General features: G+C 37.9%; 5 protein-coding genes across 8 annotated transcripts; 3 read left to right on the top strand and 2 right to left on the bottom strand.

Moving 5' to 3' along the window:
- The first annotated feature begins 210 nt into the window (after positions 1–210).
- Positions 211–3,185, top strand: LOC120006183 (NAC domain-containing protein 53-like). Its single transcript, XM_038856118.1, has 6 exons — positions 211–548; positions 658–935; positions 1,104–1,301; positions 1,594–2,088; positions 2,184–2,295; positions 2,423–3,185. The coding sequence occupies exons 1-6, from the start codon at positions 377–379 to the stop codon at positions 2,800–2,802; spliced, it is 1,635 nt and encodes a 544-aa protein (XP_038712046.1). The 5' UTR covers positions 211–376; the 3' UTR covers positions 2,803–3,185.
- Positions 3,186–6,151: 2,966 nt separating this feature from the next.
- Positions 6,152–7,208, top strand: LOC120005836 (protein C2-DOMAIN ABA-RELATED 1-like). Its single transcript, XM_038855689.1, has 3 exons — positions 6,152–6,409; positions 6,572–6,667; positions 6,783–7,208. The coding sequence occupies exons 1-3, from the start codon at positions 6,296–6,298 to the stop codon at positions 7,071–7,073; spliced, it is 501 nt and encodes a 166-aa protein (XP_038711617.1). The 5' UTR covers positions 6,152–6,295; the 3' UTR covers positions 7,074–7,208.
- LOC120005835 (acyl-CoA-binding domain-containing protein 4-like) lies at positions 7,132–12,622 on the bottom strand. 4 transcript variants are annotated; one of them, XM_038855686.1, is made up of 14 exons: positions 12,421–12,621; positions 11,768–11,939; positions 11,072–11,149; positions 10,877–10,993; positions 10,653–10,719; positions 10,479–10,540; positions 10,174–10,313; positions 9,968–10,094; positions 9,467–9,581; positions 9,274–9,362; positions 8,388–8,471; positions 7,928–8,245; positions 7,788–7,847; positions 7,132–7,661 (listed from the first exon to the last, which is right to left on the bottom strand). In XM_038855686.1, the coding sequence occupies exons 2-14, from the start codon at positions 11,912–11,914 to the stop codon at positions 7,497–7,499; spliced, it is 1,569 nt and encodes a 522-aa protein (XP_038711614.1). In that variant the 5' UTR covers positions 11,915–11,939; positions 12,421–12,621; the 3' UTR covers positions 7,132–7,496. The 4 variants fall into 4 exon arrangements, with proteins under 4 accessions (XP_038711614.1, XP_038711613.1, XP_038711615.1 ...); XM_038855685.1 differs by having other exon boundaries at positions 11,768–11,917; XM_038855687.1 differs by having other exon boundaries at positions 11,768–11,889.
- Positions 12,623–17,459: 4,837 nt separating this feature from the next.
- LOC120006442 (putative glycine-rich cell wall structural protein 1) lies at positions 17,460–18,516 on the top strand. The gene has a single exon (XM_038856481.1). It carries the CDS (start codon positions 17,647–17,649, stop codon positions 18,235–18,237), a length of 591 nt encoding a protein of 196 aa, XP_038712409.1. The 5' UTR covers positions 17,460–17,646; the 3' UTR covers positions 18,238–18,516.
- An 863-nt stretch (positions 18,517–19,379) lies between these two features.
- LOC120005599 (protein BTR1-like) lies at positions 19,380–26,464 on the bottom strand. The gene is made up of 9 exons (XM_038855330.1): positions 26,315–26,464; positions 26,114–26,201; positions 24,152–24,390; positions 23,958–24,064; positions 22,922–23,115; positions 21,313–21,377; positions 20,190–20,285; positions 20,056–20,117; positions 19,380–19,954 (listed from the first exon to the last, which is right to left on the bottom strand). The coding sequence occupies exons 2-9, from the start codon at positions 26,196–26,198 to the stop codon at positions 19,858–19,860; spliced, it is 945 nt and encodes a 314-aa protein (XP_038711258.1). The 5' UTR covers positions 26,199–26,201; positions 26,315–26,464; the 3' UTR covers positions 19,380–19,857.

Genomic DNA, 26,464 nt, shown 5'->3' with positions numbered 1-26,464 from the left:
CCCAACGTGAGACCACACGTTATCCCATTCAATCCGACGTGGCAAGTCAGCAAATGCTACATCATACACCAAACACGGCCACGTCGTCACCAAATGGGATTTTGGGCCCACTGGAAAGTCACGAACTCTTGATGCACTATCCGTCACTTTAGCTTGGCCCCATCAGTTCTTCCACGAAATATCTCCCATATGAATTATGAACAGGCCCTATACATTAACGACTCTCTTCGTTCGGATCAATGGCTTTTTCTCTCCCTTCTTCCTGACTCTCATCGAGCGTCTATCTGAAACCTAATTCTAGAATCGTAAATTTGATGTCTCTTTTGTAAAATTCATCAACGATTTCTCTTTTTTTTATGATTGGTTGATTAATCGCATGGGTAGTGGCAGTGATTCGGCGACCTCTCTCGCTCCTGGGTTCCGATTCCATCCAACCGATGAGGAACTCGTTCGATACTACCTGAAGCGCAAGGTCTGCAATAAACCCTTCCGCTTCGACCCAATCTCGGTCATCGACGTCTACAGATCCGAGCCCTGGGACCTTCCAAGTCTCTCTCTCCTACTCGATATATGTGAATTCCAATAGCGATGGTGAAATTCTTCGGTGCTGTTGCTGATAGTTGTTTTTTTTTTTTTTCCTTTCTTTTGGGGTTTTAGGTAGGTCGAAGCTGAAGAGCAGAGATTTGGAGTGGTATTTCTTTAGTGCGTTGGACAAAAAGTATGGGAACGGCTCGAGGACGAATCGGGCCACAGAGAAAGGCTACTGGAAGACCACTGGTAAGGACCGGCAGATTAGCTGGAATAACAAGACTGTCGGTATGAAGAAAACCCTCGTGTATCATCTAGGCCGAGCTCCCCGTGGCGAGCGCTCCAATTGGGTCATGCACGAGTACCGCCTTACTGATGATGATCTGGAAAAAGCTGGGATAGCCCAGGTAAGAGAGAGAAAAATCTAATTGAAATTCAATCTATGTTTTCTACTAAGCAATTAAATTTTGGTTTGAAATTCAAATGAGCTCAGATATCATGCCTTTTTTGGGGTTTTATCTGTTGCAATTAAATTTGATTGTCTGTTGTTGATTGTGGGTTTTGGGTTTGGGTAGGATGCATTTGTTTTGGTTAGGATATTTCAGAAGAGTGGCTCGGGTCCAAAGAATGGGGAGCAATACGGAGCGCCTTTTATTGAGGAGGAATGGGACGACTATGAGGAGGTGCCCTTGCCTGCTGAGAAAGCCCTGCCAACTGCTGATGAGGTTGATTTTAGTTATGGTCCCCCCGTTGAGGCTGATAACCTGGAACAGGTATTTCCTTTGTGTATATATTTAGATTAAAACTTAATTCAAGAACTATAGCTCAAGCTGTGCTCCTTGGTTTAGATGTGGAATCCTTGTTAAAAAACTTTGGTAAGTTTATTTGTATGACTATAGAAGCTGCTATGGGATTTTTTTGCACAAGCTTCTTTGGGAATTTTTTTTTTCCAGTTATTTGTTTTCGACATTTTGGGCTTCCTCTGCATCAGTCATCACTACTTACTTTTCTTGCACTTCTATGTATTCCGCTCCCCTGATTGAGTTGGTATATTTTTCCTGCCAGAATGAAAATGGTATATTTTTCGAGGACCCTGCTTACCCACCAGACTTCTATTATGAAGATACAAGTAATAATTTTGACCATTTGAGGGGATTCAGTGAAGATGATCAAAAGCCCATGATAGGCAATGGTGGGTTGCAGTATGGTCAAGTGACCGGCGTTGGTAACTTACCACCTGAGCAATATGAGATTGATGCCAAACCAGTCAAAGATGAATATTTTGCTGCTGAATCGAGCAATAATGGGATTCCTAATGATGTCAATTACTTGGTTTCTGAATCGTACATGGATGCTACAGATCATCCTTCACTTGTTGATGGTTTCTACCTGGAAGCTAATGATCTTTCACATTCCGTTGAGGCAGATGATGGAGGTTTTGAAATGGTTGATGAGTACCTCAACTTTTTCGATGCCGAAAATGACAATTTTCTTTTTGATCCTTCAGAATTTCTGGAAAGTGATAGCATTCCCTATGAACAGGTTCCTCAAAATCAAAAGGTGAAGTTGATATTTATATTTTATGATTTGAGAGCTGTCCTAACTCCTAGGTGATTAATGTTTCAGCCTTCACACAAGTTTTCTCTTGTTAACAGGATGTCTGTGAGGACACACCCAAGCAAGGCCAAGATCAATTAGAAACACTTGGAAATGCTGATGCTTCTTCCTCGAAGCAGAAGCATGAAGATGCTAAACAATTTGAGCCTGGTAAGTTTTTATATAAATTTGATGAGTTCCATCAGTTCCCAACTACGTCCATTTTGCTACATTCATAGTAAATCATGGGGTTTTAAAGTTGTACAAGAGTTCCTCATGCTGTGTTCATGTATTGCAGAAGGGGACTATCCATTCCTTCAAAAGGCCAGTCACCTATTGGAAGGCATTTCTGCTCCTCCTGCATTTGCTTCTGAGTTGCCTATGAAGGATGCAGCTCTCCGCCTAAATTCAGCGTCATCATCTTCCAGTTCGGTTAGGGTTACTGCTGGTATAATCACAATAGAGAACATGACTTGGTCATCTGGCAAGAATGGAGACCTCAGCATCATCCTTTCTATTGGCATTTCACAAAGTCCTGCCAGTTTGGTGCCAATGGATAGCTTATTTTCGGGGAAGACAGGATCTGGGACATCATGGAGCTGGTTCTTCTTGACGTTGTTTTGGGTCCTGCTTCTTGCAGTGAGTTTTAAAGTTGGAACCCATATTTGTGCCAATTGATATTTTATCAATAGCATGGTGATAAATTCCAAGAAAAAAAAATGGGCTCTAGGTATTTTACTAGGTCAGCTACTGGTTGAACGCTCAATAAGGTCGACTGGGACAAAATGTTGCCCGATATTCTTTCTTTTATCTCGTTGTAGGTAATGCTGACTTCGTCACTGGTCCTTCTTGTTGTATACCCTGCTATTTGGTCTTACGGTGGTAGGTGTTGACATTATTTGCTCTATAATCCTGTTAACACGTCAAGACTTGGTAGTTTTTTACTTCCTTTCAGTCATCAAGTTCTGCTTAGAAATCCATTGCCTTTTTGTGGCATTCGATTCCATCTATTCTTCATTGGAAGCATAGTTATTTGATGGTAAGGAAGAAATTGCATGTCATCTGAAGATGTTTCTTATTTGCGTGAATGATAATGGACATGTAGTTTGTGCTTCATGATTCCTAGGGAGTGGTGAATTACGGATGTGGCTTGATACCTCCAAGTATTTGGCGTCACCTCTTGTGCGTGAATCTGCAAATAAGGCCGAGTGCCTGAAGGTGAAAAGTAGGTGCATGGTCTGTATTTGCAGTGGCTGGCAGTTGAATACTTGAATTATTAAATTTTAAGGATAGGATTCCAAAAATCCTCGAGTGTGTATTGGTCCAAACTTCTATTGCCCCATTCTTCTCCTCACTCAATTTCTTCAATTCCTAACAGAGGCAGAAGGGTTTTAGACGAATTATAAGAGAGGGGCAGATGGTTTTAGACGAACTGAAAAAGCTAATTGTTTTTATTGTATAAGCAAGCAATATATTAATCAACAGAAGACGTACAAAATGGCATCGTCTAAAACCAAAAGTAGGGCTAATCAAAGGTAGACCCAAGTACAAGCTAATCAAGCAAAAGAAAACAGATGGCAGGACTAATCAAAAGTAGGGGCAATACAGAGACGGCATATATCAAAACAAGCTTTTGGACAATACATTAAGCATAGCAGAATTAACTTGTAGCGAGAGTTGCTCCTTTCTTTAGTATCCATCAAAACCAATAGGATGTTTAGTGGCAACCAAAGGAGGGAGTTGCTTGAAACATCTGTCAGTACAGAGAGTAAATTGTTGATGTTGCCACTACAGGAGAGGGAGAGGAGAAGGATGGTAGAAAAAGAGTGAGGGAGAGAGAGATGAGAATGAGAATGTGTGAGAGAGTGGGTGCGTGTGTGAGGTTGTAAATTGAACTCTGACACCCAAAAGGTAATTATTATGATTAGATTAGGCAAAAACATTGTTTATGTCCTTGATGTTTCCTTAGATTCTCGATTATATCCTCCATATTTAAAATTTCTCAATTATGTCTTGAAGTTTCAATTTGGTATGGAATTAGCAATTATGTCCCGATCTTTATTTTTCGGCCTGTGATTGCCGAAAGTTGCACACGTGGCACCAGAGCTGCCACAGTGGAATGTACACCTATTAAACATTTTAAATTAATCCAAAAGAAAACTATTATTCATGAATTATTATGGGGTAAGATATCATTACAAAGTGAGTCCTCATGAAAGAAATACAGGAAGCAGAAGGAGAGATATAATAATGAGTATCCCTAGCTAAATTGAAAGCAAGAGAATCTAAATTATCAACACATTTATTAGCCTCATCATAAACATGTCTGACATCAACCCGTCAGTTAGTTTTGGGTAAAAGCTCTTGGATGCGATAAAGCATTCACAAGAACTGAATGACTACTCAGAGTATCAGAAAGACTGAAACCATTTTAGAATCCACCTCAACAAATAACCCTCCTCTAGCCCAACTCTCGAATCCAACAGTAGCACAGTTTACATTAACTCGAAAAGCCCCATCAATATTTACTATGTTAATCTTTACAAAAGCGAGAGATAACAAATTCAACTCTCACACCCAACAATTTTGTTCTCTCCATACAAACGAAATAAATGCCCATGCCCCGTGTGATTTTTTACTCTTGAAAAGCCATATCTAACACAAAACCCTAATCCTATAGAATCTTGTTCCATCAAACAATATAAGGTTAAACAGTGACCTAGTAATCTAGCAAGGAATCAATTTGGTTGACTTGATTCCATTCAAAGCATAAGTATATAGGATTACAAATATTTTTTTTTTAAAAAAAACATTATTAAGATAAAAAGGAAATTCACCCCAAAAAAAGCTTGAAAATGAAATCTCGCACTTTCAAATTAATCAAAAGCAAGTTGTTCTAGCTAGCTGGACTCACTTTCTAGACCTAATCAATTTGGTGGGTTGAATCAACTATAGTTAAACAACTTTTCTATGATATGATTATCAAAAGAAATCCTTGTTTAACTATCTAGCTTGTACATTATATATCCATTAAATATTTGAGGTATAAGAAAGAAACAAGTGTACATGAGCACTTAAAAGTTCAAGGACTCTAAATGGGCTATATACCTTATCAACGAATAGTTCCAAAGAGGGAAAGAATTAAAGACATTGAAACAAAAATGCTATGATTGGTGCTTACCATCTCAAACTTATATATTAATTTATTGTTAAGTTATGGGCTTATAGTTATGGCCTTATGAGAGCATACTAACAAAGTAACAATTTACAATAAGATTGAGCCCATTTGTTATTATTAGTGGTGTCAAAATCATATATATATATATATATATATATATATATATATATATATATATATATTAAGAAAAAGCTAAACCATGGGTCCGCCCCTAGTCTCTCCTGTCACCAATATGGGGTGGGTTAAGTTGTAGCTTGAGTTTAGAACTGTCCAAGCTGTCTCGTGGACATATTGAGCTGAAGTATTATTGATTACCAAAAAAGTGTAAGAAAAATAAACTATTTTTGTGTAACATGATAATAATATAATAATAAGGTCAAAAACTATGTTCCTTTGGCCCAAGGTTGTAAATAATGGATGAGGGGCACCCCGGTTCTTTTAGCACCGATAGTCCACAGGAAGACCATTTTGGTGCTCCAAAATTTAAAAAAAAACATTTAAAAATTATGGACATACCAGTAGTTGTATTATTTTTTTTTTTTTTTGAGTACATAGTTGTATTATTATTTGATTAAATATGATTGTTTAAAATAAAATTTCAGCTTCCAAATATTGAATTATTGTTAGGAAAGATTCTACAACTAATACATATATTAAAAAAACCCATCAAAACTGCAAAAATTGTTTGTAAAATCAGAAAGATTGGGTTTGGTCATTTGAATGTTCTTTTCAAGAGTGAAACAAATCCAGCCACCAAACTTGTAGCAGCCTCAGAGAATCGGTCAACATTGCTTTCTCATATTAAAAAAAAGTTGTTCACAAGGTTAATGATCAGGTAGGCAAAAGGTTGTGTGTGTGTGTGTGTATATATTCACCTCCAGTCAACTACTCTGTCATTCATAGACTCCCTGTTGATACAAAGCAGAGAACCAATCCATAACCAGTCAACATCTCTCTCTGTTGTGTTTCTGATCTCTTATCAGTTGAAAAATCATGGAGAATCTGATGGGTCTTCTCAGAATTCATGTGCAGAGAGGAGTAAACCTTGCTGTTAGAGATGTCACTGGTGCCAGTGACCCTTATGTTTTGTTCAAGATGGGCAAACAGGTCCTACTATTTTCACTGTCTCTTCTTATTCCTTTTGTTTTCCTGTAAAATTAATTGATGGGTTTTCGTTTTCTGATACTAATTCTCTTTCTATCATCTAATTTTGTCCTTATTACCCACTAAAATCTGTGAATTGCTGATGTAACAAAAAAAAAACTGCAGAAACTGAAAACTCGTGTGGTGAAGCATAATATCAATCCTGTGTGGAATGAGGACTTGACTCTCTCAATATCAGACCCAAATCTTCCAGTCAATCTCGTGAGTAAATTGTTCTAGCTTCAGTTTATGCTTTGCACTTTGTTCTGGAGATGACTTGTGTTTGGAATATCATTGAAAAGATCCAATGAATAACTCTGTTGGAATGTAAATGCAGACAGTTTATGACCATGACACATTCAGCTTGGATGACAAAATGGGCGACGCAGAGTTTGATTTGCGTCCATTTCTTGAAGCTATGAAGATGGGGTTGGCAGGGCTTCCCAATGGAACCATAATCAGAAAAATCCAGCCAAGCAGGGAAAACTGCCTTGCTGAAGAGAGCTGCATTATTTGGAGTAATGGCAAAGTGGTTCAAAATCTGTTTCTTAGACTGAAAAATGTGGAGCGCGGCGAATTGGAACTGCAATTAGAATGGATTGATATTCCTGGTTCAAGAGGTTTATAGACTCGGAACAATTGTATTTGTATCTGCATAATGTACAGCCAGGCTTGGTCAAGTGCTCTTTGTAAAACAAAGATTTTTATTACTCAATGCCACAAGAAAGTACTGAAATAAAATATCCTATTAGACCAAGGAAAACTATAATTTGACAGAATAGCCTGCATCTTTTATCTAGTTTGATTAGAACATGTCCTAAGGAAGTTCTTATAATGGCCAAGAATTAACAAGTGTTTTTGAAATATTTTCCTGGGCGCAGTGGCCAGACACACTCATCAGAGCAGGGGATCTTGAAGTAAGTATCACTCTGATGTCTGCTTCAGCTCGAGATCAAACAAGTAACGTTTTTGGACAGGAAGCTACCAATGCCAAAAACTTCATATCTTCAAATTTGAGGTACAGACCGTTGGAACTGATACGGTGGCCCGTTCACCCAGCTATCCAACTCCAGACACCACCAGAACCTTGCTTCTGGCTGGCTTTACCAAGCTCCAGTTCTTTTTCAAATGCAGACTTCTGTCTCCTAAGCAATTGCACTTCATTTTCTATGGACTGCATGGACTCCAGCATCTTCTGCAGTTCTGCAATTTGTGCCTGGCAGTCACCATCATTCAAACAGAATTAAATTGTGACGAGAGAAACTTTGTGTCCGAGTTCTACAAGAAGAGTTATGGAGTTGAGCATACGAAAAAAGAAATATAAGAATCATAATAAAGAAACCTCCAGTTTGAAGCATCTCGATCTCTCAGCTACCAGTTGACCTTGGACAGAGCGTAGTTCCTGCAAGAAAACGGTATATATGTTAGACATTTAAATGACAGAGATCAACTTTGAAAACAAAATTTCCAGTAAGAGCATACTTTGGACAATTCAGCGTGTGTACCATTTACTTCATCAATCTTCTCACAAAGCCTAGAATTTTCTGCTCTGACTTCTCCGAGTGACATTTCCAATGTCTTCTTTTCTTCTTTCAGTGCATCAATTTCAATTGTTACATCTTGTTTTACAAGCCCATTTTCAACTCCCTTGGAGCTCAAATTGAAATGTGAGAAATCCAACTTTTCAGATTTTGCCAGTGCGTATGCAGCAGTAACAGATGCTGCCGCTGCTGCAGCTGCTGGTGACTGAAAGATCTTCGGACGTGAAGAGTCTCTATGTTTGAGTCTCATGACAAAGACCTAGAAATGAAACCATAAGATCGAGTATGTTACCATGAAAAAGCACCAAGAGATCTGCGGAACAGTAGTTGAAAATGATGCCAAAACTCAAAAAAATAGTTCATTTAAATTCTTAATATGAACTGTTTAACAGACAGCATACCTCAGAGTTATATTTCCCATTGTAACCACCAAAAGCAACCAAATGCCTCTCCCCATCAATCAATGCTGAGGAAACACTGAGTCCCTGTTGACAAATAATGCATTGACATGACGCATAGCAGAATCAATCTTATAAAGACCCATCTATGGGAATTCCTTTACATATCAAATGGATGCACAAGCCACAAAAAAATATAGTAATGACTCTTAACCAAAAGTATGAGCTGAAAGCTACAAGTTAGAGATTATAAAGACCATAATCTAAAGAAAAATAAACAAATATGTCGCAAGCAGTCAAGATTTGATACTTTGTCGGGTTGCAAAGAAAAGCAGAAAGAATATCTGACGTAGAACAGCCTTCGCAATCCTCGTTTAGAATAGCAGAATAGCAGAATCAGGTCTGAATTTGCAAGGAATATAGAAGAAATGAAGAAAATAAAAAGATGACCTAAGTATCAGTGTATCACACCTAGGGTACCTCGGCATCACACCAAAGGATGATTGCATCACACAATCGGAAAGCAAATCACATGCTAGCATATTCTATCAAAGTTGTATTCATTCATTCATTCATCGATCAAAATAGATAGCTATTTATAAGAATATAACTCATAGTCTCATTAGGACATTATTCTTGAGGAAATTAATAGCTTTGAGCAATTCTATTAAGTTATGAAAATAACCCTAGAATAAAGATAATTTATATGTTCCACCATGCATAGTTTATCTCTATTAAATCAATGGCAGGAACCAAAGTTCAACTTTCTGAAATTGTTGAACAGTCAAACTTCTCTATGAAAATCCATGGTGATAAACAAGTAAATCCCCAGCCCAAAACAAAACTTACAAAAGGAGGCCAAGGGATAGTCAAGGCACAAAGTACTGACCTCACTGGCAAGTGGATCCCTTTCTTTTCCTTTCGTCAACATTGACCAAACAAGCTTAGTTGTATTCAATACCAGGGTTTCTGGGCAACCTGGGAACAGAGGTGAATTTCATTCATCCTAATAAAGGAAGCAATGTAGAAAACAGATCATAGGCACATCAAATGTCAGGAAAGATTTCCACATTTTTACATACCATTCCTGTTATCTCCACCACCAACAATATACCAATTCTCATCAATGGTAATACCGGCATGACCCGCCCTAGGAGCCACCAAGTCAATCGGAATTTCTGGTTGAGACCATTCCATCTGCAATATAGGCATGTTCAACACTGGGAAATAGGGAGAGAAAGATGCTAGCAACAACTTACTAAAAGATAATGACATTATCACACCAAAACCTTCCAGCAAAGAAAATATGTTTTGGTCGACTTTAGGTCAAAGCTAGAGGTCAATAAACTAACCTTCCACACCATATACTTCAAGGAATAGAAAGCATTATCAAACACACTATCTTCTAACAAATTGTTTGTTAAGTTATTATTTTGGGAACCACATGATCCATCATAATCCCCCAAGGTCATGTGTCAAAAGGTCACTTATTGAAGTTAGATCAGAAAAACTACCACCCATACCCCCAAAAGGACAAAGAGAGGATACAAGAGAAAAGAAGAAAGAGAAAAAGAAATACTTACCGACTGCAAGTCCAGGACATGAAGATCATTGAAGAAGACCGAATGAGAACAACCTCCAAATATCAGAAGGTACCGCTCTGAATGTACTGCAGCTGTATGGTCAAATCTCGGAGCTGGAGGTGTCTGCCTATCAAAATACAATAAACTGGTCCAAATGACTGAAAGCAAGCAATTACAATGTCCATAAAAATAGAATAAACACTTACCTTGGCTCTACCACATCCCAAGTCATTGTCTCCAAATCCAGGACATGGACATCATTCATCAATCTCCTGCTCCTATCTTCTCCACCAAACACTATCAATCTACTACCGAACAACGTCACAGAATGTCCCCCACGAGCTGCCTGAGATATGCCCCCATAAGCAAATAATCAAATTTCCACTAACCAAATTATATATTGACACTTGGAAAAGATAACTAAAATCAAGAATTGAACCAATAAAGCAGATTATGAAAACAATAAGATGAAGGAAGGAGTCATAATATGGCATTCAATAGATTTACTTACCGGAACTTTCCCTGAGGTCTCCACCACACCACAGATGTGTGTTTCTAGGTCAATGAACCGCACTACAAATACAACTACATGACATAAGAGTCTAACGATCGAGCATTTCATGGAACCATCGACCAGTCGAATAGATGATCAGAGGCAATCAGAATGGCTTTGAAAGACACAAACCTATCATGCTATCAGAAGGTTTCCTGGAATGCCCACCGAGGAGGAGGAGTTTGTTTCCCCACTTAACCTGTCAAAATATTAATGAATAGCAGAAGTAATTATAATAATAGAAGTCAAAGAAGAGAGGGAAAGAGTACAGGTTGCATGTTGTATGGGAGTGCAAGAAGAAGGATACAGGTGTGTGCATTCGCGGGGGATAATTGTGCACATCATGAACTTCTTACCGCGCTATGATCGGAGATGGCTGGAAGAGCTTCCTGTGGACTACTATCCCCCAACTTATCAGCATTTTCACTCTTCAGGTTTAGACTAGACCATGCCAGACTTCGAAGATCAAAAACCTTCAAGAAAAGCAAAATAGCACATGACCAAACAAGAGAGAAATTTCATAAGCATAAACGCATTGGCATGTCCAATACCTGAACGTCAGACAGGTACCGACCATTACGACTTCCGCCAATGACATATAGCTTCTCATCAACAACTGCTGCAGCATGCTACAATTAAACAACAAAACGTCGGAGAAAGAATCAGATTTTTGATGAAGCATATAAAGTGATCATTCTAAAACAATGCTGATAACAATTATATTTCCAATGCTTTACATTTTTCCATCTAGTCATGGCATGATGTAGGAAGCAAAATGGGATCGTCAACTAAACGGAGTTGAAGGAGAAATGATAGCTAAAGAAAACAGAACAGCACTTTAAAGTAGCTGAATGTTCTGAATTTCATTCATAAAATATGCTTATCACGCTGTCTGCCTTCACTAACATGGAATGGAAGCATAAACTTATAGATAGAAACTAAGAGTCCTACAGGCAGTCAAACTACTAATAAATGATAGATAATTCCCAATAACTAAGTAAGATACCAAGACAGATTGATATTCTAAAAGAATGCACCACCACTTGATAATTCCCAAACGTCATTACAGTAGAAGTTAGTAAGTTACTGCATCACAACATCTCTAACGGTTACATCTGCATCACTGACACTATATGAGAGCATACTAATGTAAAATTGACATGACGAGCTAAAAGTTGGTTAAAGCATACTAAAGGAAACATTGTGCTTGATTCAAAAGCTCAGTCAATTTCTAAAACAAAGATCACCTTGTATCGAGCGGATGGTTGTGTACCAGAAACAGGGAGGGCAACCCACTGGTCATAGGCCAATTCTAAATTCCCAGTGCCAATAACAATCTCTTTCCTTATCTCTTCCGTTGCCATAGAAGCTGTTTCCATGTTGCTCAAATTCATCAGCTTATATGTCAAAGAAAATCATCTAAGTTACAAATGACCAAATTATAGGTGTTAATTAGATAAGGAACACAGAAACAGGAGGAGAGAGAAAATGTCCCCCATGGATTGCATTTAGAATGACCAGGGAAATCAAAAGATGTAAAATTTGGTGATCCTAATTCATTAACCAGTTTTAAGTGTTAGGCAAACTATAAGAGATCCCTCAGCTAAAATACTCAACCAAAGAGTGAAAGAATTCAAGAATTCAAGAAATTAACTTAAAACCTAGCATAATTAGCCGATAACGTGCTTAATTTAAATACAAGATCACTCCAAGACTGAAAACCACTCCAAATATCAAATTTGTGAACCTCCAATTTCTCAGCAACCAAACAGAGAATACAATTCACATAATATTCTCAAATTATCTCAAACAGAACGGTAATGCAATTAAATTCATGGAGATCTGAATCAATTCAATTCCAAAGGCAACGATTGAAATTCCAAATTGGACCGTGACGTACCTGAAAATAGTTGTTTGGAGGAGACAAAGGAAGTGAGACGGAGATCTGAGAAAGTATGAACAATGCGGGGAAAGATGATCTGGGAGCGTTGACTCTTCGTCGAGACGAAGAACCCAACACCAAATCGTCAAGATCTATATATCGTGCCAGTCGGGTCTAGAGTCCGCGGTTTTGGATGTCTTTGTGCAGACAGAATTGAAGGATTTGAGAGACCATAATAAAACACTCAATTCTGTATTTAAGACGCCATAGGGCCCACCTAGATCTAATTCCCACACGTATAGTGATAGGGATGGAGCTCGGATCTCATTTGCTTGGTTGGATGCACAAAATTTTATGCGTGGAGTATGTGGAGTTCATAGATTTATTTAATTTTGGGCTCAACAATTGAGATTTGTTGTTAAGTTGCATGTACAAAACATATGTGAGTTCAGGAATTGACTTGAATTTTGTGTTCAAATATTGAAAATCTGGGATATTAAAATTATATGTGTAAATATTTATCATTTTTCGCTTTTTTAAAGGGCAACACATAAATTGGAGACTTGGAGTTGTTCAAAAAAAAACTGTCAAGATCGAAACCAACCGCAACCGAATCAATTGATCAATTTTTAAAAAAATTTACATATTTATCCATTAAATACCAAACCAAACCAAAGAAAAAATTGACAACCCTTCGGTCGGTTTTATATATGTCAAAGACATTGATTGAAATCGACTATCAACCACCCTCGACACACAACAGATTCAGGTCATTACGTGACTTAAATATTGCAATAATGACAACTAATTTTGCCTCGTTAGCATTGGAAACCGTTAATTACTTATTAAGAACAATCTTACTGATCAACTAAATATCCCAAAGTTTATGCAAAACTAAAGACACAAGCCTTTACCACTCCATAAAATTGAAGATCAATATATTCTTGTTGGATGATACAAAAGAATATTTATGTTTACTACAAGAGGGTAAATGCCAAGATCTCTCTTCTCCATATCCATCTTCAAGCCTTCACCTCTCGAGCCATTTGGGTGAATCCTTCTTGCCTTCCCCCTATCTATTTAGCTACGCACTTTTTCCTTAACTTTTCATAATAATATGTTGTTGGCTATCTTACTACAATAACTTGTTAGGGATATATATGCTTGACCTCCTCGGCGAGGGGTGTGTGTTTTGAGCCTCCTCAAGAGGTAAGGTGGTTTAGTTTTGGAGGAAACAAGTAGGATAAGAGCAAAAAAACAAGAACAAAGGAACACCAAATTTAGGTGAAAAACCCTTTGGTGTAGAGGGAAAAACCACAGGGCAAATCCGAGCAATCTACTATATATATATGATAAAATAGGGATTGCAAACCTAAGTTTGATGACCAAAACTTGAGTAACCATAGCTCCAAATGGTAATGACTTGTTGAATATAAAAACATTATGGGCTGGGCACTTCAGCCATGTTTAATTCACATATGGGCTTCTTATGTTGATGAAAGCCCACATCATCAAAGGAATAATAAATCCACATAATCTGATCCATAGGCCACAACTAGGGGTCACCATTTGGCTCGTAGGCCTAGGCCCGGCCCGAGCCCAACCCGGACCTACAAGCTAAAGTCCGGTCCAACCCGAAATTAGATCGGGTCTGGACAGCCCGACCTGACACCTTGGGAGGGCATGGGTTCCATTTTAGGCCCGATACCTCGGGCCAATTTTGATCAGGCCCAAACCCGATTAGGTGATATACATTATATATATACACACACACATACACGGACAGTGCATGCACTGTCTACATATATATATGTATATGTAAATGTAATATATACATATATAATATATATATATATTATTACAATGTATGTGTGTGTGTATATATATATATACATAATACATATATATTACATAATACATTTTCCTCAAAAAAATACATATATAAATATTATTAATAAAAAACTCGGGCCCGGCCCGGCCCAAAGGCCCGAGCCTTAAGGGCTCAGGCCGGGCCTAGGCCTCATTTTGAGAGCCAAGCCGGACCCAACCAGAAACCCAATTCTCAAAATAGGGTCCGGACCTCATATTTCCGGGCCGGTCCGATCCGATGCCGAGCCCTAGCCACAACCCAAACATTTATCTTCTCTTGACATGAGTTCAAGCATATCTAGCCACACGATAAAGAAAGATGAAAAACTCTAAACTCTACTCCACCGACAACTCTCAGTCCCTCGGTTACTATAGATAGAGATGATAGGCACGCTAAGCTCCCTCCAAAGCTATCGAGCTGAAATGATAATAATTTAACTCTGTGAATCCGTTCTTACTTCTTATGGCAAGGATTGAAGCCACTCTCTATCGATTTGCATAGCTCATTCTGAGAAGGTATTTATTGTAGACCCAAAATTTTGCAATCAAAATAAAATGTCGAGCGAGACTTTCGACAACCCTACAAAGAACACAATAGGTATACTGTGAAGCTTGACACCGGTGTGGTACCGACCGGAGAAGTACCGACGGTCAAGTCAATAGACGGTGAAGGTATTTAGTGAGAGGAGTCTTTTAGAGAGCAATAAGAGATACCTCAAGTAATTTAATGAGGCTAAGACCTCCTGCATTTGTAGTGTTCCAGGTCACGTGACTTGGCATGTGTCGACTGTATGGATGGGTCTTGGGTTTTGATTGGACTCAAGATCCTTTGAGGGAGCTTCCTGACAACATGGGCCTTGAGCCTTTGAGGAATATATGGGCGTCTATGAACCTGTTGGAGTTGGCTCTCATGGACCTCCTTGTAGATTGCTCAAGACTCTAGCTCATGAGACTTGTTGAGCTAAGCTTTAGACTCTCATGGGCAGTGGCGTACCTGAGTTTACGGGGATCCTGAGCAAACTTTAAAAAAGGGGCCCCTTAATTTTTTTTCGTTATTATCATATAGTTCTTAAAAGTTTAACTCTAAAAAAATTACTTAAATATGACTCTTCTAACATTTTGATATGCAAAATCATGAATTACTTTAATATAATCAACTTTTTTCATCAAATCACTTTCAATATACAACAAAGCTAACTCATTTAACCTTTCTTGCGACATAGTGGACCGAATATATGATTTTATCAACTTTAACTTTGAAAAACTTCTCTCTGCGAATGCTACCGTTATTGGAATAGTCAACAATATTTTATATGCAATCCATGCATTTAAAAAACCATCATCCATTGTTTGCAAATGATTTAGTATTTAAATAGGCTTTTTTATTTCTTTAGGTAAAATGTTACACAAAACTTTTGATTCTAAAATTAAATCTTCCATCAGTATCATAAAAAGGGTCACACTTTAAAAAGTCTTGTGATTTTTGAAGAGACTTTTGATTTTTTTTTCCCTTAATTTCTTTATGGGCTGATCTAACTTTTAAGAGTCTAAAACCTTAAGTGGTCTTTCTTACTTTCTAATTGGGTTGGGCCCCTCACTTTTATTAGTTTGTTTTAACTCTCAATTCTTTTTGAGCTTTATAAGTGATTTTTGTAGGCTTTAAAGTAGGTTGGGATTAGTTTTAAAATAAACTATCCTATAACTAAATTTTTTTAATTTGGGGCCCTAAAAAATTGGGGGCCCTGGGCGGCGGCCCAGCTCGCCCAGGCCCAGGGCCGCCCCTGCTCATGGGTCTAATTGTCAATTGATTTTGGGCTTACCAAGTTCAACTTAAACATTCGTGGGTCTAGTGTTAGTGTTGACTAGATCTTGGGTCTTGGTCTATCGAATTCTTAGACTCTCATGGATCTAGTATCTGTCGATTGAAGTTCTCATGGACCTTGTAGAGTAGACTTGCATGTGGACGGTTTTTTTTTGAATGCTAAGGATATATGATCAACTTTATTCAAAAACCATTATGGGATAGGCAATCCATACAATATTAGCTCGAATGAGATCATTACAATAAGAAGAAGGGGGATTTGAAAGATGATGAATGTCCATAGGTAAGTCAAAAGCATGAGAAACAAGATTATCAGCACATTGGTTAGCCTCCCGATAAACAGGGACGATCACTCCCTGCCACTCTGGCGCATGTGGAAGTTTTTCATCCATACAATGACCTTAATCCATTTTTCCAGATCCGCACTGAATAAAACAATCAATCAAGGGCCTGCAATGTTGACAAGAAAGTGATGGTAACCTATCATGTGCATGTTTTGATAAAAAAGAAAAGATATGATTGAACGCAATTACGCAAGCATGCTAACATAGGCAGAGATATGCGAACGCTGTCATTCTCTGCGTCAATATTAGACCAAGAACCACACCCCAACTATTACAGATTTTGACAGAGTGGAATGGAATATACATACATATATATATATTAGGCTAGGTGAGGTAGGTAGTGGGATTATGTGGCATCGAATTTTAGGGTTTCTTTAAAGTATATGGTGTCAATTATCACCATCATTTGAAACCCCAATGTACTACTATAGGCATATAATGCGCGTAAGAATTATAAAGCAACCACTTTTGATTACTCGGGCGCACCGACTAGTAACGCCATCTCACTGATAGCTTTAGGGTTTTTAGCTTCCATTTGTCTCAATTATTTGCCTCTTGCCTCGTCTCTTTTTAAGAATAAGTCCGACTCAAATAGCAATGAGTCGAAACACTGATAGATTACTTAAGAAGACATGTGTATCGTATATCGCCACAAGAGTGTCAGTGCAGAAACTCAGAAATTGGTATGTTCGATCGGGATGTGAACAGATCATCGACAAGAATGTGAAAGCATTATATATATATATATATATAAAAAGCTTAAATAAATTATACAAGTCAAAAGTGGGAAACAGAAACAGTACTTTGTTTGAAACACAAGACAAGATATACAATATATAAGTTACTCCACCACCACCACCACCACCACCACCCCACCAACAAATACACAAGACAAGATTTACAAATATAAGTCAGTCTACCACCACCAACAACACCACTACCACGCACACCAAATCACACGTTTCTTGTTATGATTCATATATATATATATATATACACACACACACACACAAAATATATATTAATATTTTCTGAATGTATGTGAAAAGAAGCTGCTAGAAATTGGCCGTACGTGACACTTTACACAATGCCTATATAAAGGGAACCCTGCCTTACCACATCGTCACTCACTCAAACACGTAAGATATATACCTATACACTCATCTATATAGATATATACTTGCATAGTTAATTTTGAAACTGCAAAACATGGCCACTTCTTCAAAGGTGATCATAGCTGGGGCATTCCTGGCTTTGCTCCTTTTGGACATTACCTTTGCTGCTAGGGTCCCTAAGGGAGTACTTAAAGGAAGTGGTGGCGGTGGTGGTGGTGGAGAAGGAGGAGGAGGTGGTGGAGGGTCAGGTGGGTCGGGTAGTGGATATGGATCAGGGTACGGGTCCGGTTCTGGGTACGGGTCTGGTGGTGGAATAGGAGGTGGTGGAGGAGGAGGAGGAGGTGGTGGTGGTGGTGGAGGAGGGTCAGGTGGGTGGGGTAGTGGTTATGGATCAGGTTACGGGTCCGGTTCTGGATACGGGTCTGGTGGTGGAACAGGAGGCGGTGGAGGTGGAGGTGGTGGTAGAGGAGGAGGAGGTGGTGGAGGAAATGGTGGTGGATCCGGGTATGGATCTGGATATGGTAGTGGATCCGGATATGGAAATGGTGGTGGCAGAGGTGGAGGCGGTGGTGGAGGTGAAGGAGGCGGAGGAGGAGGTGGTGGTGGTAATGGATCAGGATATGGTAGCGGGTCGGGTTATGGCAGCGGGTACGGAGGTGGAGCAGGAGGTTATGAGTCTCCATGAACAATATTATCAATTACAAGAGGTTCCTACTTTCTTTCGGTTTGCAAAATATTTCCATCTTTAGGGTTTGTATTTGGTGAAATAAAGCATAGACTTTCAGTGCATGCAAAGTATACGTACGTATACAGTTACTTAGCTTCCAGCCATGCATGAAAAAACTATGTTTATGTATGTCTATGATCTATATATACACCACTGATCATCATAAGTCATAATATTGTAATTCCCAGTACTATGCATTACATGAATAAATTAATGAAAGTTACGGTTAATTCTACACGTGCTGATGCAGTGATGCTGTTTTTCTCCTCTCTCATTGAGCAAAAGAGATGTAATTTGCATGCTTAGCTAATCTCCAGCAGTTTCAGTCAAGGTGGTCGCCTGCCTTCCATATGCAGAGATCTATCAAAAATATTTTTACATGGCTATGTTTATTTATTTTCTGGGGTTATTTCACATTAGACACGTGTGAAGCTCTCATTAGGTAGAAAGTCAAGTTGACCAAACTCAAATCAGAAAGCCCAGAGATATCCACAAGTGATCGTCCATTAAATCAGATTTTAATTTAGTGATTAAGATCAGCCGATCGAACTGAGGGGATGAGCATTCATATCACTCGCTATAAAAAGAGAGAAGAATTAGCTATAAAAGATCGACACTACTCGGTGAGTCGGTGATTATTTGTCCTCTTTGATCTCGAGATTAACTTGATCGTCGGAACATCCACCGCCAACCTATATCTATCGCTAAATATGAAATCAAACTAATTCGATAATAACTCAAATAACTATTAGATTCTTAACCTACTACATACTTATTAAAATAACTATTAGATTCATAACAGCAACATACACTTTTCTTGGGATTTCAATTCTACAAATGGTTCAACATTTATAATGGGGTTGTCCTAAAGAGCACTCGGTAGCATGAAAAGTGAGGTACTAGGATGCTGATTGATGCATCCCTCAGAGACATTGTTTCACTCCTAGTCACCAAGACCATGGAAGTATTATATTATGGAACCTTCTTCAAAATCTTCAGTGTTAAATATTCAATACTTTGGACCTCTCCACTGTGATTTGACCCAGAAAGATTAAAGCCTCTACCAAAACAGATACATGAGGAATTTAATGCACTTCAGAACAGCAGACAAGTATGTTTAGAAGTTCTAAAATAATATCTGAGAACAAATGTGTAAATGAAGAAGCACATAACCAAATGAACAAATGTTACAACAGCAAAATCCTCAACCATAGCATCCTAGGAAAACACAAGACAACACTTAGCTAACTGGACACTTACAAACTCTGTGAAAAAAAAATTAAATTATGCTAATTCTATATTTGGTCAAGTTGACACTGACCTATTCCGACAACATTTCTTCCTTTGTTTTTTTTTTTCCCCAAGAGAGTATGTATTCCCATGAAAATTTCTTGTAAAGAACTTTGCCTGTGTACTTGTCTCCAGTTCTCGTTTCTCTATCAGACTTATCACACTCTTTTGCATTCAAAGAAACTCATTAGGACAAGCTATGTGGATGTGTTGTAAAGATTGCCAAAATAATTAGGAAATAGCAAGCATGTCCAGAAAGAATTAACAATAACAATGGATACTTGAAACCTAATCCATTGCCTTCTCCGCAGCATACGCCACCTTCTGCATAATCATGGACTCAGCTGTCTGGATTGCTCTAGGAGGTCCAGTGATTGTGACTTTCCTGCCAAAGGTAAAGAGAACCAAATTTTAGAATATTTGTCACCCAAAAATTCCCCCCTCTTAATCAGCGGATTGATGAACCCAAAATCCTTGGATACATACCTGTCAGTTGTTCCCGTCATGAAATCACCTCTATCGGATACTTTTATCTTGGCTCCACTAACCTGCAAAAACAAATGTCTTAAAATGTCTATGCTTGGTAACAGACAAATTTGAAATGTTTGCCACTAGCAGACCTGGCTGATTTCCATGATATTCCTTCCTCCCCGACCAACAACCAACCCAATGTGACTGTCAGAAACACCAATTGTTATGGAGTCAAAGCGATCCTCCTGGAAAATATCAGACAGCCTTGTCTCATCAAAGTTTACAAGATGTATGTGCTACCACATGCAAATGTGAACATATTGTTGAAGTTATACAATATTTTCCTGAAATTCACAGAAAGCCACCCTATGCATAAATTGCAAAAGAGAAGACATAAGGGATCAGTTTCTACAAGTATTTGGATATTACCATAGCCTATCAAAACTCATCATAATCTCTATCCTTGACGAAACCAATAGTAATCATGTAGCTCACATCTTCTCCTGGAGCCACCAATAATTTCCCCAATGCAACATATTTTTATAACTAAATCCTTTCTCTGACACTGAGGCCACCAAAAGCAAGTTGATTTCTAGTTATAGATTAACTTGCCCATATATCTATACGGACCCTTTTTTTTATTTCATTGTTTCAGAGTAGCCCTCCTCATAGAGACTTCTCAATAATCCGGTTTGGTAGCCTCTGCAAGATCTAATTCAACATAGTTTTGAGGCAGCCAAACCACCCAAAAAATTTTACAAACGAAACTGAATATGCTCCTCTGTAAGTTGAAATGGATCTGGGGGTAGAGACAGAGGCACCATCTTCATTGTCGTTCTACCTCCTAAGAACTCCATGTTTGAAACTCTGGACCATCCTAATGAATGTTCAAATATTGTAACTCCAGACAAAGAATAAATGGACTTTCCAAAGAAAATACAAGTTGTTTTTTGAACGAAAAAGGATTTATCAAAGAGACAGCAAGGGGTTGCGACCCTACCAACCAACAAAAGAAGAGAATTTACAACACGATGGCTTCTATACCCCAATCAAAATTCACAATGACAATCTATTAATATCATGTAAATTAAGCTGAATAATAAGAATTTACAAAAAGATGGCTTCTATACCCCAATCAAAATTCACAATGACAATCTATTAATATCATGTAAATTAAGCTGAATAATAAGTTTATTTACTAAAAAACCGATGAAGTAAATAACACTGTCAAAGAGTAAAATTAGAAATAGAAAGACATTGAATATAATGAACCTTGTTATTCTGAAACTTCCCTACAGCAGCACTTGGTCCATAGCTCATCGAATTGTATGACACCGCTAAAACAGAAAGAAACAAATATTAAATGTAAAATACCACAAAAACCAAACAAAATAACACCAAGATATTCAAGCTAATACTATGAACCAAAATGATAGACCTATTACTTAGATCTATAATAGGAAAGGGTCGCACAACAAGTTGGGACACATGGCTGATGTGGAATGGAACACTTGTAGCTTTGAAATTGGTGTATTTTGTTATTTTAGGGTTTATGCGTATTTAGATAGGTAAGGACGTAAATATTGGAGGTCCAATGCTTCTCAAAAGCTAGGGTTTCTGTTATCCTTATGCTCCCTGGTACTTTCAGTTGTTCATCATCTTATTATTATCTATATCAATATTTGTCTCTGTTTCCGAGTTATTACTTCTTGTTACCTATCACAAAATTTTCACAAAAAATCAACATAACCCAATATCAGCAAGAGATAAAGGACAATGGTGTTTCAACTTTTGAAGCACTTCATACAGATCCCAAAATTACAAAAGATGACAAATCGGCACAAGTGTTCAACCATATTATTGAGCTAAATTGCGAGAAATTCTCCTGAATTGTTGAATAGATTTACCAATAGTATGGGCACTTCTCATTTCAGACATTACTGATTCCCTATCCAAATAAAGAATGCTAAAATGGATTACTTTTATATGTTGTATGGGAGAATTTCCTTAGGAATCATTAACATTTTGCAGTGAGTCCACAGTTTCTTCCCTATTGGCTTCCAAACTAAATAACCTTCTCCAACAAATGAACACTTTCATGTCATGGCCTTCATTCAAAGCCCTTCTGAACAAATTTTGATGATGGTGAAAATTATAATTTAATGCAACAGATAAAATGAATGGTGTAGTTGAGCATAATATGCAGTCTTGTAGCAATAAGAGCTCTTACTGAAGTAAGAGAAGGTGCTTAGAGAGCTAGCAAAAGTCCAATCACTTTGTGCATCATACTCCATACATATAGAAGTCACAAATAGAGCACCCATGGAGAAGTTAAGGCTGCATGAAAGGCAACATTTTTGCATTCAGGTTTATTTGAACCTTGCAGCCTTGTCTGGACATGCCACTAGGCAATAGCAGTGGGCCCATATGTCAGATTAGAAAATTATTTGAACCACTAAAAGTTTATCTGAAACTTAATACCATCTCCCTCCACACCAAAATTGTGCAGAGTACATGCCACGGCTTCAATTTCACTTGGATGCACATATCTTAAGGAATGTTAAAGTTGATCCTATCGAAAAAAAGAGGGGCAATATAAATTGAAGCCCGTGAAACACCTAATAGAACATGCAACCATGGGGTAAAACCGATTCCCTTGAAATCATTTACAATTTCTCTAATACTTATCCCTTTGTTATGTGTGTGTTGGGGGCACTGAACACAGTTGTCGTCCTAAATCTGGTGAAATTGAGTCTTAAAGGACAAAGAAAGATCAAGAAAACATAAAATTATTGTAAAGTACAGTAACTTGACTTGAAGCAGAAAACGAGGAAATTAAAATTTGACTTAAGATGAAAAGAAAAATAGCACACACACAAACCTGGATATGCCAGAGGGGCATTCATAGTTTTGTAGTAGTTAGAATCTTCAGATAGCTTTGATAAAATCAATTCAATAGCGCGCATTTGCTCATCTAGAGAGCCTGTGAGTGTCACTAGCCTGTCACTGAATCCATAAAAGTTATTGTCTTGAGGAGATATCTTAATCCCAGCTTGAGAGTCTTCAATAAATGACCTGCATATCGACAAACCTTGACATCAGCAGATCAGCATCAGCCTCATTTTTTATTTTTTTCCCTATCCAGATTCAAAAATAAAAGAAGGGACCCAAAAGCATAAATTGGCTGGCTGCTCATCTTGCCAGAAAGGTCATTGAGAAATGATTTTCTATGACTCTATGGAGATGCAATTTAACAGTCAATACATTTAATAATTGTGTGCATGTTTCAAAGCTGTTCTTCCTGCAAAAAACTGTATTGTTTTTGCTTCCTTAAGATCAGCAACATGCATACTCAAACACTCGTAACGTGTCATACACTAGATCAGCTAAGCGAAATGCCAAACATTTGCACAGAGCCGCTCCATATTATGCTAATATATTCTACCCGGGTTTCAACTACAGAACTAAGTTTAATAATTGACAGTTCTTGCTAATTTATGATTATAACTAAAAATCTGCTGACTTGTACCCTAGTCCATATTGAAAATGATCCATAGAACTCATCGCGTATGCAAAAACTGAAAGGTTTGATTCCCCTCATCCTCAAAAAATTAAGAATATAATCACGTAACTAAATTTTTTATAAAAAAAAACACTAAAATGTACGCTTCGTATAGAAGATTTTTTGTTTTGCTGTTGAAAATTTCAAGGCAAATTTCTTTAAAAAACAGCAGGATAAATAAATACAACTGATGCAACTGCTTACCCAGTTTTAAAAATAGTTAAAGAAAGTTACATGAGGTGGTTGAAAATTTCCTAACCCAATAAAGTTTTCTTACTTCATCTGAAAGCTACCAGACCAAGTAAACTAAATTAATTATTTAGTTCTATTACAGAAAAAGCAGTAAAAACCATACTTTATTGTCGACCCTCCTTTCCCAATTATGCCACCACAAGAACTATTTGGAACAATTAGTCTCACTCTTGTTCTTGGTTCAACATCACTGCCTTCTTCACTGCGAAGCTGATCAACAAAACAGAAAAAGGAGACTAAATCACCATCAAGACTTTATAACATCTATGGAGAAGAAACCATGTTCTGATGTAGTACCTCACTCAACAATTTTATAAGAACAAGTTCCATAGCTTTTAACACATCATCAAATGTTCCAGATATCATAATTATCCTATCTGTGGTTCCCGGGAAAAATTCATGATTGCGTGATAGCTGGATTCGGGCTCCAGATTGAGACTGAAAATCAGTTATCATCGAGCCACCCTTTCCAATGACAGAACCAGCTGCAGCATTTGACACAAGAAACCTAACATATGTTTGCTTCTCTGCAGAATCTGACATGAAAAAGAAAGATAGAAGAAAGATGAGTAGTAGAATTGTCCAAACTGGAATAAAATTATGCACGAAATAAATGAATATGTGATTTAACTTATGAATGAATTGGATGGAGTTGCTAACACTTTCAATTTATCATTTGGGTAGCATTATCAGCATTCTCTCTACGGACAAAAATGACACCCTTATGTCTCGCTAAAGGCAAGTACTGTGGTACAAAGAACATAATCTCAATCCATGACAAGCTAAACATCATGACAAGCTAACCTAAGAAGTTACTGAAGTGCTGGTATTTGACATCATTGACACAAGCATTCTATGGTAATATCATTTGGGTCGGATGATTTCATCAAAAAAGCAGAACATCTAAAATTCCCTCCTCATAAAGAAAATTAGAAGGAAACGATCTGCAGCAGATTATACTTCTAGGCATATACTAGAGTACAGAGCTGATGAATGACCTTTGAAGCGGCAGTTAAATCATAAGACAATAAAAAATATTTGAAGAATAAAGCAGTGGCAATCACTTGCTTGAACTTCAGGAGAGTAAATGCATGGTGGCATTTAAAACTGCAAACCAGTTAAAATATATCGCATAACTGAACTCCGTAGCTCCAAATGATCTATAACAGCTGCATGCAAGATGAAGAGATATAAAACTTTTGAGAAGGAAAATGATCCATCTTCCACCTAAATATGGTATCTATCAACGTCACTACGTATATCACTTAATAAACATCTTCTCCTTAATACCAGTACGGCAAAACAGTGATTACCATGTATTCCTTCCATCATGCAAAAGTAACCGTAAATTCTAAAAATTGAGGGGGGGGGGGGGGGGGGGGGGGGGAACCCACGAACATGCAACAATTCTCAGAATTTTACAGCAGTGCTTCAGTCCCCCCACTTGACAGGGTATAGTAAGATAATTGTTCAAAGTCAACTCACCCATAAATTTGCTTTCCCTAACATCCACATTACACAACCATATGCATCTGATCAGATGAAATGAAATGGGAAGAAAACTACTTGAACAAAGAGAGATCTTACACTATCTCACACTCAACATCTGTGACACCACAAAGATTTGACAGAAAGAAACAGAAATGCTTCACGAAATTAATAACTGTCAAGATTCTTCCTCAGCACCCAATTTCCCTATACTTAAACATCTCTCATTGCTCTCTCCAGAAACAAAAAGACAGTCTATAAAATCATGGAGACAATAGACCAAACAAAAGAAACTATTTCCCTCGGGAAATAGAATCAGCTCCCTCCAGATTTCTCATACACATGCAAGAGGACTCAGAATACATACCATGATTTGTCAAGTTCAATCCTATGAGACCGGAAATAAACAACTCAGTTCACATTGTTACTCATCAAAAAAGCTTATTGTAAGACTCCTCACTTCATAAATCCCAAATCAAAACATAACTCGCAAAACTGATTACCCTAGGTTTTCACTTTTCTCTTTGTTTGCAATTAAAATGAAAAGAAAATGAGACAGTCAACAAATCTCTAACTCTTTTTCCCACAACTTCGTCAGCTATGGAACAGCTACGGCAACAAGACTAAAATTCGAATGAGCAGACATCATCTCTACACTAACTCCACAATTCCAAAAGACGTAATAAAGTCAACAATGAATCAACGAAATGAAAATGCCATTGACGAAACAATAAAATTCTCTGCACATCAAGAGCATATCAGATCGGACACCTGAAGTCGGTGATTCCGGAGGTGGTGGAGATCCCATCCTCGGCGCCTCCGGTGAATACATGTATGATGACTCGTTCGACTCCATCACCTTATCCAAATACAAAATAAAAGGTCAAAATGATTACACTAAAACGCACAGAATCAAACAAACAACCTCCGTTGCTACAATGGCTGCGAGAGAGAGAAAGAGAGAAAGCTTACTTGTTCACAGAAAGAGAAAAATCACTTGAATCTCGAAATCAATTTACTTCTCTTCTGTTCAACTTTGCTCCGCTAGCTAAGCTGTGTCTCCCGCAAACCTGATCGTTGCGTCTCTGGGCGGATTTGCGTGCTTGGTCTGTTTTAGACTGA

The sequence above is a fragment of the Tripterygium wilfordii genome, chromosome 9, assembly GCF_013401445.1.
Source record: "Tripterygium wilfordii isolate XIE 37 chromosome 9, ASM1340144v1, whole genome shotgun sequence".
NCBI classification, from domain to species: Eukaryota; Viridiplantae; Streptophyta; class Magnoliopsida; order Celastrales; family Celastraceae; genus Tripterygium; species Tripterygium wilfordii.
Note: the sequence above shows the minus strand (reverse complement) of the source record. Positions and strands in the feature narration are given on the sequence as shown.

Bases quoted from the DNA above. Each gene is read 5' to 3' on its own strand.
- LOC120006183 (XM_038856118.1), top strand. From the start codon at position 377: ATGGGTAGTGGCAGTGATTCGGCGACCTCTCTCGCTCCTGGGTTCCGA. The intron at 549-657 runs GTCTCTCTCTCC...TTGGGGTTTTAG, and splicing joins CGAGCCCTGGGACCTTCCAA to GTAGGTCGAAGCTGAAGAGC. The intron at 1,302-1,593 runs GTATTTCCTTTG...TTTTCCTGCCAG, and splicing joins AGGCTGATAACCTGGAACAG to AATGAAAATGGTATATTTTT.
- LOC120005836 (XM_038855689.1), top strand. From the start codon at position 6,296: ATGGAGAATCTGATGGGTCTTCTCAGAATTCATGTGCAGAGAGGAGTA. The intron at 6,410-6,571 runs GTCCTACTATTT...AAAAAACTGCAG, and splicing joins TGTTCAAGATGGGCAAACAG to AAACTGAAAACTCGTGTGGT. The intron at 6,668-6,782 runs GTGAGTAAATTG...ATGTAAATGCAG, and splicing joins CAAATCTTCCAGTCAATCTC to ACAGTTTATGACCATGACAC.
- LOC120005835 (XM_038855686.1), bottom strand. From the start codon at position 11,914: ATGAATTTGAGCAACATGGAAACAGCTTCTATGGCAACGGAAGAGATA. The intron at 11,150-11,767 runs GTGATCTTTGTT...GTTTAATTGTAG, and splicing joins AACCATCCGCTCGATACAAG to CATGCTGCAGCAGTTGTTGA. The intron at 9,582-9,967 runs GTAAGTATTTCT...CCTATATTGCAG, and splicing joins ATGTCCTGGACTTGCAGTCG to ATGGAATGGTCTCAACCAGA.
- LOC120006442 (XM_038856481.1), top strand. From the start codon at position 17,647: ATGGCCACTTCTTCAAAGGTGATCATAGCTGGGGCATTCCTGGCTTTG.
- LOC120005599 (XM_038855330.1), bottom strand. From the start codon at position 26,198: ATGGAGTCGAACGAGTCATCATACATGTATTCACCGGAGGCGCCGAGG. The intron at 24,065-24,151 runs GTACTACATCAG...TTTGTTGATCAG, and splicing joins TTATAAAATTGTTGAGTGAG to CTTCGCAGTGAAGAAGGCAG. The intron at 20,118-20,189 runs GTCTGCTAGTGG...TTGTTTTTGCAG, and splicing joins ATATCATGGAAATCAGCCAG to GTTAGTGGAGCCAAGATAAA.